This window comes from Capricornis sumatraensis, chromosome 2 (assembly GCF_032405125.1).
Source record: "Capricornis sumatraensis isolate serow.1 chromosome 2, serow.2, whole genome shotgun sequence".
NCBI classification, from domain to species: Eukaryota; Metazoa; Chordata; class Mammalia; order Artiodactyla; family Bovidae; genus Capricornis; species Capricornis sumatraensis.
In genome coordinates this window covers 141,435,260-141,448,977 of record NC_091070.1, presented here as the reverse complement: position 1 = coordinate 141,448,977, position 13,718 = coordinate 141,435,260, and the positions used below count along the sequence as shown (strand labels likewise).

General features: G+C 32.1%; 1 protein-coding gene across 3 annotated transcripts in view; it reads right to left on the bottom strand.

Moving 5' to 3' along the window:
* The window catches only part of COL11A1 (collagen type XI alpha 1 chain), a 222,876-nt gene that overhangs the window by 136,650 nt on the left and 72,508 nt on the right, over positions 1-13,718 (bottom strand). For all 3 annotated transcript variants that reach the window (XM_068964279.1, XM_068964278.1, XM_068964281.1), the window contains 7 exons: positions 13,089-13,343; positions 12,322-12,384; positions 10,726-10,767; positions 9,492-9,554; positions 8,802-8,876; positions 5,251-5,334; positions 3,184-3,240 (listed from right to left, as the gene is read on the bottom strand). In XM_068964279.1, coding sequence (XP_068820380.1) covers positions 3,184-3,240; positions 5,251-5,334; positions 8,802-8,876; positions 9,492-9,554; positions 10,726-10,767; positions 12,322-12,384; positions 13,089-13,343 — 639 coding nt within the window. The remainder of the gene's footprint in view (positions 1-3,183; positions 3,241-5,250; positions 5,335-8,801; positions 8,877-9,491; positions 9,555-10,725; positions 10,768-12,321; positions 12,385-13,088; positions 13,344-13,718) is intronic.

Here is a 13,718-nt window from a genome sequence, read left to right as displayed (position 1 = left end):
GTTAATACAATAAAATTTTCAAGTCTTCTGAATGAAATAATCTCTTCTCAGATTTTGACTGTATTCACATGTAAGAACTATATTTAAAAGCTTATATTTACTGATAATCACACAGAAGCCAATTTCATGAGATCACCCTGAGATATTCTTTAATGTGTATTCCATCAGAGCACTTACCACCATACTCAGGCATTATTTATATTACACTGTGGTGCAGTACTAGAGAAAACACATTTTTACAGACTTAGGTACACACTGATCCATTTATACAACTTGGAAACATGTTAATGCTTTTATACTCAGAAATTTCTGAGACGCTGAATTCTATAGCAATAAAACATCAAAAACAGATGCTACTGCTATCATCATAATGTCCTGAAATAATGTTAAAGCATTTTTCCCTAGATTGTTCGGTATTAAATTTCCCCACAAAAATAAATCCTATGACAAAGTCTCTTACAAATATTTACATAAGTCAAGAAGTACAACAAAAATCTGGCACAGTAACTGGAAAAAATATAAAATCACTTTATAAGTGCTGTTAAGTTTTAAAAAAATGAATACTAGGCCAATCATCCTCCTAAAGAGCTTTCAAACATTAAAATTGAATATAATGATAATAGTTACTTCATGCTGAAGTATATTTTGTGTGTTTAAAAATTTTCTGATTTATTTATATCAATAGAGATTCTACTAAAAGTGCAAAAAAGCTAAATTTATGCAAAGCCTGAAAATACTAGGTGTTGAGAGCCTCCTGGTGGCTCCAAAGTAAAATAACTGTTTATATGACTGCCAAAATATATGGCAAGTCAAGTAATATGAATATTCCAGTCTTGAAGATCATTCTTGTAATCTTGCAGTTAAATTTCTTCAAAAGAGAAACTGGAGTTCTACATTAAATGAGATTATTATTCAGACCTGAATGCAAAGAACAGTCCAATAATCTAATTAATTTTTACATTGTATATCTGTGTATAAGCACTATCTACTTAACATATTATAATTACTTTGCCCAAACACTTATTCTAAAAATTGTCATGCAATCATTGACAGTAACAGAATAACGAAAAGAACATTTTCAAGATTTCCTGAATATTTTATAATATAGATCTCCTTTTATCTATAAAAGTAAATGGAAATAAATAATTGAATAAAGGAAGTGCTCATGGAGAGAATGAAAATATTTATGTCTTAAAATACTGCTTCTTTTTAAAATCTTAATATATAAAACATTTTTAGACTCTAAAATTAAGATTATTGACAGTCTGTAATAACTTTATGTTTTGGAGCAAAGAAAATAGAAGAGAAAATGGTGAAAACAAGCAACGTGATTACTTTCTCTCAATATCTACCTTTAATATTTTAGGAAGCTAAAACATTCTATAACAAAGACTAAGGTAGTAAAATCAATTAATCTTGGATAGTACATTGAGAATGGCAATGTAATAACATGGTTGTTAATGTTTTCCCTTTGCAAACATGCTGTGAATGTCTGGCCCTAAATGACTGGTGAAAACAGAACAGCTCAATTTAACAAGTTTTCATGGATTCTGTTCATCACTGCCCTTATCCTATATAGATCCACTAGATTTGTATTTGTCAGGATGATAAGTAGGAAAGTTCCTTTAATTTTAGAGATTCTAGATGGATATTTTAAAATTAAACAATAGGCAGTGTTTCCCAAGCATTCTTGAACATAAGATTCAGCCTGCTGCATCATTAAAAGTATATTTTGTCAGTTCCAACCCTAAATCTGCCTCTCCAACTCTGAATTTGCCTCATCAGAGTCTCAAGTTCCAGGCTCCAAGAACTTTCACTTTTAATAAAATAGACACATAATTCTTCCGCCCCCATATCTATAAAACACCAGCATATTGTGGTTTTCCTCAGTCATGTAAATTTGTTATTACTAACAAGCAACTAAACATTAATTCTATTTCTTCCTTTGTTAACTGACATAAACTCTCATTTCTTTATTATATTTTGTAAGGCAGAACAGTAAAACTATATGATAAATACATAATAATGCATTTAGAAATGTATAATTTAAATTATGTGGAACATACTGCCAGAACACATGTTCCACATGAGCTCATATATTGAGTATGTAGCCCTGAAAATATATAAAATGCTATAAAATTTCAAGAATGAATTCAAAGAACTATAAATATATGGGAAAATACATAAAAAACACGAATAAACTACATGAAGAAAACTAGCATCCCAATAAGGTCAATAAAACAGAATTAGAAAACTATTTAATTGATCAAATTTGAAAAAAAAAATGTTTTGCTGAGTCCAATCAGCAAACCAAAAATAAACTTTTAATGTTAGGTATATAATTTCTATAAATACCATTATTTCAATAAAGTATATTGTGCATTTAAGATCATATCAAAAGCATAGTATAGCTTTTTATATCAAAAACAATACTTAAATTATAAATTATTCCATTAATCTTGAAGTCAATGTAAAATTAGGCTGGAATTTTTCAGTGTTCTTTTCTCTTTAAAAAAAGTATGACTTAGAATCTTTTGCGCTGTGTGTGTGTGTGTGTGTGTGTGTGTGTGAATTGCTATAGTCCTTAGCATTTGGTAAATTTCAAAATATTGGAGAATATTTTTAAATATATAGACCACATTAGCTTGTCAGTAAGCTTATAAGGAAAAACAAAACACATTTTCCAAGAGCCTCTGAAAGACAAAATAGTTTTTCTAATATCTGAAACAATTCATGAAATACTATAGGCAACTTAAAGTTTAAGCCACATCTCCTGTTTTCTCCTAAGATTATGGACAATTTTTCATTAGCCTCATATATTTTTCCTTCTTTAATCAATTCTTTTTAACCTAAAATTAAATCTCAAGAATTTATTGTAAAATTGAAATTCAATAACTCTATTGTACAAATAAATAATACTGCTTGAAAAGTTAATAATTGGATATGTGATATAATTATATTTTTCATTGTATGATTTGAGAACTTCCTACTGCAATTTTTTCATTAAAATTTACTGAGGACTGAATTCAAATACCTTCTTTGAAATGGAAACAAAATGAAATGCAAGTCTATTTATTTACCTTACTTTCACTAGCCAGAGAAATGAAAACTGCCTGACCAAAGCTGCACAAGGAACTACGAATACAGGAACTTAAATATATAAAATCTTATTGGATAACCTACCACAGGACCTGGTCTTCCAGTCAGACCCATTGGGCCAGGTGGACCTCTCAGAGCAATCTAGAAAACAAAATAAAGCAAATTCAGGAATGCTACCTTGGATGAGCATATTAAATCACAATAATTATTTGTACAAGTGGCCCTTGAGTAACAGCCTGATCAACAGAGGCATAATAGCTATGTAGAAAAAGTGTTTGATTACTGAAGAATCATGTTTCTAGAATGACAATGACATAATAAGTATCAAACTGTTTTTAAACTGTTGCAACTTATACAGTCTTATACTATATATTTATGATTTATCTAATGATACAAGTAAAAGTAGATTTTAATATCTAATAAGAAACAATATCTGATCATTTTTCTACTCAAATGTACATTCAGAATATTGCATAAATTTCTCTTCAATATGTAGGTGCAATTCTCATTGAAAATACTTTCAGTTGTGAACAATTTGAGATGCTTTTTAAGTAAGTTTTCTAGCAGTGTCTTATGAAAAGCTATGACAATTCAGGCCAAATAAAAGCAAAATTGATCAGGAAGTGTTAAGATAATATAGCTATTTTAACAAATCTCAAATTTAGTGCTTTATGGAAAAATACATTTATATTATAGAATCATAGGCATAATAGACTGATTACATGCACTGTCGACACAATATTAGAAATGTGAAATTAGCACACTTGAAAAGCTGGAACAATTAGAATAAAAAGATAAATATTCGACAGATGTTAAATTAGTGTGGTGTGCTATTTTTGAATATTAGTGATTCCAAAGACGAATATTTAGATTACCATAGCAGATATGAAAATATTGCAATAGAAATAATATGTAAAATCATATTAGAAAAGTGCATGAGATGAAAACAGTAATATCTCCAAAATTACACTACTGACTCACCATGAGATTTTGACAATACACTTCTTAATCCTTGAGATTAAATATCTGAAAAATTGGAATTATAATGCTTGCTACCTATTTCCAAGTAGATTAAAAAGACTAATAAAATTAGGAATTCAATGGCCTAATAAACTATTTAAGCTCAAGTAATTACCTAAAACTTGTCCAAAGTAATATAATTTATAGGTTGTATGCACCATTAGTAAATCAATTTAAATATTTTTAGACTTCTATCATGTTAAGACCTAATAAACAAGTATTTTAAATTTTCATTGTCTTTATAAATGATGTTACCAAGCAATAATTTATGCAGTCATAAATTTATGATGATAAATAGTTATCACCAAAATGATTTATATCACTTAGGAAGCAGGAATTCATATCCATACCACTGTAAGCCTTTTATTTCCTTTCTCCTTGAAAAGAAAACAAGACTATACTATGAATAAAAGTATTATATCACTTTCAACTCTTTCCTGATCCATTCCTTTGATTTCTTTCTTTGTATTTTAATTGTAACTGGAACAAATTTAAAAATAAACAATTTTATATTCTACAGGTATGCAGACAGTGGAAAACTTTTAGTTGACAATGAAGTCTGAACTGAGCAGATCTGGGAAAAATAAAATATAGATTACAATGTTTCACACAGACTGCATATTTGAAGATTTCTTTCCTACACAAGAATGCCTAAGAAACTGAAATTTCTGGATTAATTGGGATATCCTGAATAATCTGTAAGATTAGGTGGAAAAATTATTTAAAAGTTTACCCTCTTTATTCATTGATCACTGACATACAACATACACCTTAGCAGGGAAAACTGGATGTGAAAGATAAAGGGTGTTATGTATAAATCCACCATCAGCCCTCTTTGAATAAAATTAGAAAATGTGTGTGTTATGGTTTGTGTGTTTTAGCAAGAATTATGTGTGATAATACTGCAAAGGCCAGTCATTTAAATTCAATATCAAATAAAATATTCCTACTGGAAAAACAGGTATTTTCTTAGCATCTTCACCATCTAGATTCCATATACTATATAGAATTTCATTCATAATAGTAGCACCCTCCAGATACATACACACACACCGCACACTCTATCTCTCTCCCTCTCGTGTAACTGAATACATAATCAGGTTATGGGACTACATGTTGGTCCTTTCTTACCCGAGCCTGCTGAAGAATGGCCTGGGCCTGAGCTTCCTGAGCAGAGACGGTTGGTCCTTTGGAACTATCACCACCATAACGAAACTAAGAAAAGATAATAACATACAAAAGCTCAAAATCAGACTTTCTCAAGTAGGTGCCTTATACTAGTTTAAACACTACTTACTTAAAATGATGGGATTTTACAAAGTGTGAGGTAAATCCATCATGAATCATACCTTGATTTTTTCTAAATTTTCCTTTTATTTCTTATGGAAGTTCTCTAGACCATTTTAGAAGAGACATTTTACCACATTTAGAAGAGACTATAGAACCTATAATTTTAAATTCTATAATTTTTAAAAACACTGGAATAAGCCATCATCCATTTCTTTACCTGCACAAACGCTACCCACTCTATCCACTCATTTGTGAAAATTCTAAATGCAGTCAGTTCAACAGTGTTATTGATCAACTGCTATTTTCTGAGCAAAACTTCTAGAATCTCTGTGAACACAGGAAATCTTCCTTGAGATGGATTCAGTTTGTTTCCCTTAAGTAATTATACTAGGAAACATCCTTTCTGTATCCCTTCATAAAATGCTAAAGCTCCTTTTTATTTTTAACTCAAAATGCAGGATGAATAAGTTTCCCATGCTATATTATTACTTGAGTCTATATTATATTTAAATAGATAAACCTATTTTTTCATAAGAACTTAGGCAACTTTATAAATTTTTTTGAAGTATATTTGATTTACAAAGTTGTGTTAGCTTCTGGTATTGCAGAGAATTAATATGTATATATATGCTAAATATATGTGTATTACGTATTTTCTCATATTCCCTTCTACTATGATTTATTATAATTGAATATATCTGCCTGCATACAATAGAACCTGTTCATCTTTTTTTCTGTATAGTAGCTTTTATCTGCTAATTTATCTCTCTACCTTTCTTCTCCTTTAGTAAGTACAAGTTTGCTTTTTAAGTCTGTGAGTCTGTTTCTGTTTTGTAAATAAGTTCATTTGTATCATGTTTTAGTTTTCACATATAAGTGATAATGTATGATATTTGTCTTTGTCTGACTTACCTCACCCAGTATGATAATCAATAGTTTCATCCATGCTGCTTTTTATTAATAATAGCTGAATAGTATTCCATCATTATATACATATATGTTACATCCTCTTTATGCATTCATCTGTTACTGAACATTTAGGTTGCTTCCATGTCCTGGCTATTGTAAAGAGAGCTGCTATGAACACTGGGGTACATGTATCTTTTCAAATTTTAGTATTCTCCAGATATATGGCTAGGAGTGGGACTCTTGGGCCATATGGTAAGCCTATTTTCATTTTTTAAGGAACCTTCATACTGTTTTCCATAGAAGGTGCATCAATTTACATTCCCAGTAACAGTGTAGGAGAATTTCCTTTTCTCCACATCCTCTCCAGCATTTATTATTTGTAGTCTTAAATGGTGGCCATTCTGACTGGCATGAGTTTATATCTCATTATAGTTTGGATTTTTATTTCTCTAACAGTTGGCAATGTTTAGCATCTCTTCTCCTTCCTATTGATAATTTGTATGTCTTCTTTAGAGAAATGCCTACTTCAGTTCAGTTCAGTTCAGTCGCTCAGTTGTGTCCAACGCTTTGTGATCCCATGAACCGTAGCACTCCAGGCCTCCTTGTCCATCACCCACTCCCGGAGTTTACCCAAACCCATGTCCATTGTGTCGGTGATGCCATCCAACCAGCTCATCCTCTGTCATTCCCTTCTCCTCCTGCCCTCAATCTTTCGCAGCATCAGGGTCTTTTCAAATGAGTCAGCTCTCCACACAGGTGGTCAAAGTATTGGAGTTTCCACTTCAACATCAGTCCCTCCAATGAACACCCAGGACTGATTTCCTTTAGGACGGACTGGTTGGATCTCCTTGCAGTCCAAGGGACTCTCAAGAGTCTTCTCCAACACCATCAATTCTTTGGTGTTCAGCTTTCTTTATAGTCCAACTCTCACATCCATACATGACTACTGGAAAAACCACAGCCTTGACTAGACGGACCTTTGTTGGCAAAGTAATGTCTCTGTTTTTTTAACATGTTGTCTAGGTTGGTTATAACTTTCCTTTCAAGAAGCAAGCGTCTTTTAATTTCATGGCTGCAATCACCATCTGCAGTGATCTTGGAGCCCAGAAAAACAAAGTCAGCCATGGTTTCCCTGTCTATTTGCCATGAAGTTGATGGGACTGGATGCCATGATCTTAGTTTTCTGAATGCCTACTTAGTCTTTCCATCTATTTCTTGATTGTGTGTGTGTGTGTTTTGTTTTGTTTTGGCTTTGCTGTTGTTGTTATTAAGCTATATGAGATGTATATTTTGGAAATTAAGTCAGTGATGGCTGCATATTTTGCAAGTATTTTCTCCCAGTCTATTGGTTGCCTTTTTGTTTTGTTTATGGTATCTTTCCCTGTGTGAAAGTTTATAAGCTTGATTAGGTCTCATTTGTGTTTTGCTTTTGTTTCTATTACCCTGGGAGACTGACCCATGAAAACATTGTTATGATTTATGTCAAAGAATGTTTTGCCTGTGTTCTCTTCTAGAAGGTTTATGGTATCATGTCTTACAGTTAATCTTTAAAACATTTTGAGTTTATTTTTGTGTATGTTGTGAGGGTGTGTTTGAATTTTGATTATTTGAATATTTGATTAATATTTGGCTGTCCAACTTTCCCAACACTACTTGCTGAAAAGACAGGCTTTTCCCCATTGTATATTCTTTCCTTGTTTTATCAAAGATTAATTGACCATGGGTATGTCAGTTTATTTCTGGGCTCTCTCTTCTGTTCCATTGATCCATTTGTCTTTTTGTGGCAGCATTATGCTGTTTTGATTACTGTAACTTTGTAGTAAATTTACTTTCCTGAACTCTGGGAAACTTATGTCTCCACCTTTGTTCATTTTCCTAAGTATCACATTGGCAATTCTGGGCCTTTTATGGTTCCATTTATATTTTGGGATTTTTTTTTTTAATTCTATTGATAGTTATGTGAAAAACAACATGGGTAATTTGATAGAGATTGCATTAAATCTGTAGATTGCTTTTGAGTAGTAAGGTCATTTTAATATTAATTCCTCTGTGCAACTTTAAAAAGCAATCTTAAGGTAAAATAAATAATTTGGGGTCAATGAATAATAACAGTATAAACATATGTTATTTAAAAAGTATCAGCTAGTGTCTATATGGTGGTAAAGAGTATAGTAATTTTATATAATACATGAAATGCATGCCACCCATATGATTCACGATAAAGTACACAATTAAAAATACTAAGTCCTTTAAACTTTATTGTCAAAATATAATGAAATAATAAAGGCTTAGTTCTACTGCAAAGTTAATATTTACCAGAATTTTGCTTTATTAAATTATCCAGTTCCTGGAGGCTGCTTCATTTCAAGTAGCCCTGCCTCATACAGTAGATTTTTGATTGATCTATAATATGATTCTGCAATGTTTTTCAACAATAGGATAACAAAACATCAGGTTATCTTTATAACAATAAAAATACATACCGGTAACACTAACATGGTACCAGGAGGACCAGGTAGACCATCAGCCCCTGGTAAACCAGGACGTCCTGGAGGACCCTAGGGAAGTAAATGAAATCATCAAAATTAATAAACAAACTTTGAATGCCATAACTCTACATTACCTAATTTTTAATTTGTCGTCTACTCCTTGGCTAATCTTATTTTACAAATAGTAAGTATATCTAGAGAGGACTGTATTTCACTGCACTAGTTTTACAGAATTTAAATGATACATAAATTTATTGCTACTCAAGGAAGAAAAAAGGGATTTTGCAAGAAGAGTTCCTACAGACTTAACATTAATAGTCTATTTCACCATGTGACCCAGGACATGATCCTCAAATTAGATGCAGGCTTATTAACTCATTCTACCAGCATTCAGCTAAACATTCGTAGTAGTTCCTGGAAAATATGTCTTAATTCCAAAGGAAGAACTTGCTCTAATGTATCAGGTTCATATCAAAAAAAAAAAAAAAAATGATTATAAATAATGAAAAAATTCTTACTAATGCATATTCTCGCCTCTCATTTTTAAAATTATAGTTAGAAAACTTAAAACTTTGCACATTGAACTCACATGTTATTCAAGTGAGAAGAATAATATCTTAAATTTGTAGAATATATTTTAATTCTTTTTATTTAAGTTGCATTCTTTTGAATTCCTTCACTTACCCTCTCGCCAGGGTCACCAGGGGGTCCGGTGGGGCCTTGTAGACCTGGAGGACCCATGAGACCCTACAGAGAAATAAACCATGATGAGTCAGATTCCTGAATTTATTAGTATTCAGGCAAATTCATTCTACCAAAATCAAAGACGAACTCACTTATATTTCATAAACAAACACTTTCTCCCAAACAACTGGCCTATTAAACTTCCCGTAAAAGGAACATATATGGGCCACTTTATAGCTAGCTCAACTCTTCCTCTACAAGTTTGTTCTCAGGGTAGGCACAGACATTCCATGGAAGAACAGAAAAGGAGATCCTGCCAACGTACAATTCCTGAGGTGGAAGCTGGTTTCCGGCTCTTGTGAAAGAAATGGTATACTCATTCAATTAGACTGCAAAAATGTGACCACGAAGTTGAAATCTAGAAATCATTTATCTTCTTCTCTGAGTGTAAGTATTTATAGGCAGGGATATAATATATTTAATTCACATGACAAGAATTTAATTAATTCCACAAAAGAAAGAAGATTTCTTACAAAGTCAGATCAGTACAACTCCTTGACAATAAAGACACACTGATGAGTAACAACAGCCTTATTAAAAAATGACAATGGAAGCTGATAATCACTACATTCAGCAGTACAATAAAGGCAGCTATAGTCTACTTAAAATTCTCAACTCCATTCATTGAGATATGCTTATACCTCTAAAAAAAGAAAGAAGGCATTTATATATTTTTATAATTTTCAGGTACAAAGTTGAAGAGGAGGTTAGAAAAGTCAGAGATAATTAAGCAACTAAAAATATTTAAAGCAAAATTTAATTTCATATTACTCAAAAGAGTATCATTTGGATAGCCAAATCAGAAACTGATTTAAGGCCACTGGCTCCTCTAAGTACTTGCCTCTGTAATTCAATACTCAAATGTGTGTGTGTGTGTGCTTAGTCGCTCAGGAATGTCTGACTCTTTGTGACCCTATGGACTATAGTCCACCAGGTTCCCCTGTCCATGGGGATTCTCCAGGCAAGAATACTGGAGTGGATTGCCATGCCCTCCTCCAGGGGATCTTCCAAACCCAGGGATCAACCCAGCTCTCCTGCATTACAGACAGATTCTTTACTGATTGAGTCAGCAAGGAAGCTCCATACTCAAAATATATAAATTCAACAGTATAATAGAAATCTTATATCTGATTTTAAAAAATCAAGACAAAAATAATCTTAAAACATTACATACCGCAGGTCCTGCAGGCCCTGGTGGTCCTTCAATAAGCATGCCCTACAGTTAAAGAAAGGATAAAGACATTACTAGGGCAATGGAACCCCTAACCTCTTATCTAATTGGTTCTATCAAAGTACCACATCACAGCACTTTAAAACGTGAATTATCTGCTCCTACATACAAAGATAATTACAAGCATTGTTGCACTGGGAGGGAGGAAATTCAAAACAATAGAAGACGTAATTCCTGTCCTGAAAAAATCTATGAACTAATTAGCAAGGAAACAAATATTCATATAAGTAATATTACAAAAAGAATATACTAAGTGCTCCCCAAAAGGGCAAATACATTTAACCAAATTTTTGCTAGCAGCCAGAATAACACCTGGTATATAGCAAGAACATGATAAATATTTGCTGTGTGAATGAAAAGGTGGGAGAAAGAGCACCTAAGCACTTTAATTCAGGGAAAAGGAAGTAAAGTCCATGTTAAAGAATTGGGCATAAATGTAAGTTCTTAAATAGGCAAGAAATAGAATACTATTTCAGGATAACCCAATTCTAAAAGTTTATGATTCTACTCCGAAAATTGTCTTGTCATTTTAAAAGTTAGTTGTAACTTTGCATAACAAAGACAAATTTATTCTGAAAATTGTTTTTAAAGATGTTGGTGAGCATATGATGTGCTTTTTCAGATTTTGGAGTAATAGACTACAATGTTCTTAGAGATGCAGCTTTTTTATGTTTATCTTCCTCCATCACTTAAAAAAAAAATTGTCCTTGTAGTTTCTGAAATGATTTTCATGAGCTTGAGGTAGTTCAACATACTTCCTTTATTTCTAATGCAATGCTGCTGCTGCTGCTGCTAAGTCGCTTCAGTCGTGTCTGACTCTGTGCGACTCCAGAGACGGCAGCCCACCAGGCTCCCCTGTCCCTGGGATTCTCCAGGCAAGAACACTGGAGTGGGTTGCCATTTCCTTCTCCAATGATTTCTAATGCAATACTTTCCCCCAAATTGCTGATTAAGGAGAATGATAGTAAAATTGATTTCCAATAAGAATTTGCTTCTTACCAATTCACATAAATTTGAAAAATCACTTTTCTTCCAATAGATGAAAAGGAGGCAAATTTTAAAAAGAATGTTTTCATATAATTATATGATGTGATTTGGATATGAAACAAATAAGTACTATGTTAAATAATATATTTTTAATTATGTGAAGTCACAGCGCTTAGAGGAAAAATTACTGAATTGGAAAATAGAAGAGACAAATTCAGGTCATAGATCAACTACCAAACATTTGAACCTCAGGAAAGTTACTTAAATCCTTTTGATCTTAAGTCCCTTTAGTTATAAAAGGAAAGAATTAGATTAAAAGATTGTCAGCTATTATCAAATTCCAAAATTCTCTGTCTCTCTGTTTTTTGATTTATTGAAATTCTGCTTGCCAGAACTGGATTTACTAACTCACTTACTTGTGGCATTATAAATGTTTAGACATACAGAATTTTCAGTGGTACTACATGAACATGCATAATAATTTACAGCAGTGATAGCTCATGATATAAATCACTGTACCAACCTTTACAACATATTCACACCAGTACTTACAGGTTCAACTACTGCTGGTTCTCCTTTCTGTCCTTTTTCTCCATATGCACCATGGCCATTAATCTGTTGAGTGAAAAATTCAAGCAGCCTGTCTTTAAGTAAATAAGGCTATTTAAGTATTTTTAAAAAGGTTATTTAATCATATAAGTGCATGTAAACAATCTATTAAAGTATACTTTTTAACATAGAAACCAATTAAAGTTTTAAATACTGAAAATATACAAAGGAAAACACAATAACATTAATGCTAAACCTTAAGTGAGATTGAACAATTGCTTCTTAAAGACATATTATACAAAGATAATGATATCTGTTGACCTCAGTTATTATTCCAAGGCAATAAACAAAAAGTATCTTCAAATTAAAATCAAAATAATAGAAGTGGTTGGAAGAAATTAGTAAAGAGGTTCAAAAGTTTAAATACTAATAATTATAACAATAAAATGATAATATGATGGATTACTGAACTTCACCAGATAAGAAAGGTCAATTAAACTGTTTAAAAGTTAGAAAATAGTCTTGGTATCCAGAATGACAATGACTGATTTAATCTTATCAGTGCTATTAGAGATTATTCTTTCAAAAGAAGACTCCAGTAGTGTGGCCTGAGATCTCCATGAGGAAGAATCTATCAAGGTCTCCTAGTAGTGATCAACATTCATGATTTATATAAGAACAATCTATATTGTAAACCTGAAAAGACATGAAGATGAACATGAAAATATACCAGAAATAAGACAATGACACAGAGCATAATACTGACTTACACTTGTTTCTGTGATATCTGTTTCTGCTGGAACACCTGGACCAAATTCTTCATTAGTGGGGCTTGTTGGTTTATCTTCGTATTCCTTATATTCATAAAAATCATATTCGCCTAAATCTCCATCTACCAGAAGATCAGAGTCCCTGCCGTCTATTTGTTTGTTTTCATATAGCATATCCTCAGAATTTTTCCTCTGGGAATCATAATCCTCTCCAGTTAGATATTCTTCAGTAAATACTTCTTCAACTGGATTTGGCTATTAATTTATGTTGTAAGGAATTGGAGAAATGAAGTTTACTGTTAGTAAAGCAAGGTAAGCATTTGCAAATACAGTTTGATGGCATGCGATGGGAAGTGGTTTGAGTACTACTCAAGCAAGTCTGAAGGCTGGGAAAGATAGTCTTTCAACGTCATTGAAAGGTATATTTTTGTACATTGGAATGCACAAGAAAATATTGCTTTCAAAGCACTTTTGTCAATAAACTGCAAATATTCACATAGATTCAACATGTGTATTTGCTTGTTCATTGGAAAAAGCTTGTTATGCAATTTGGTATCTACTTTATAATTTGACTCAAATAATATATATATGCAATATTTAGTTAAAGCTTAACTTAATTTTCAGATCTCA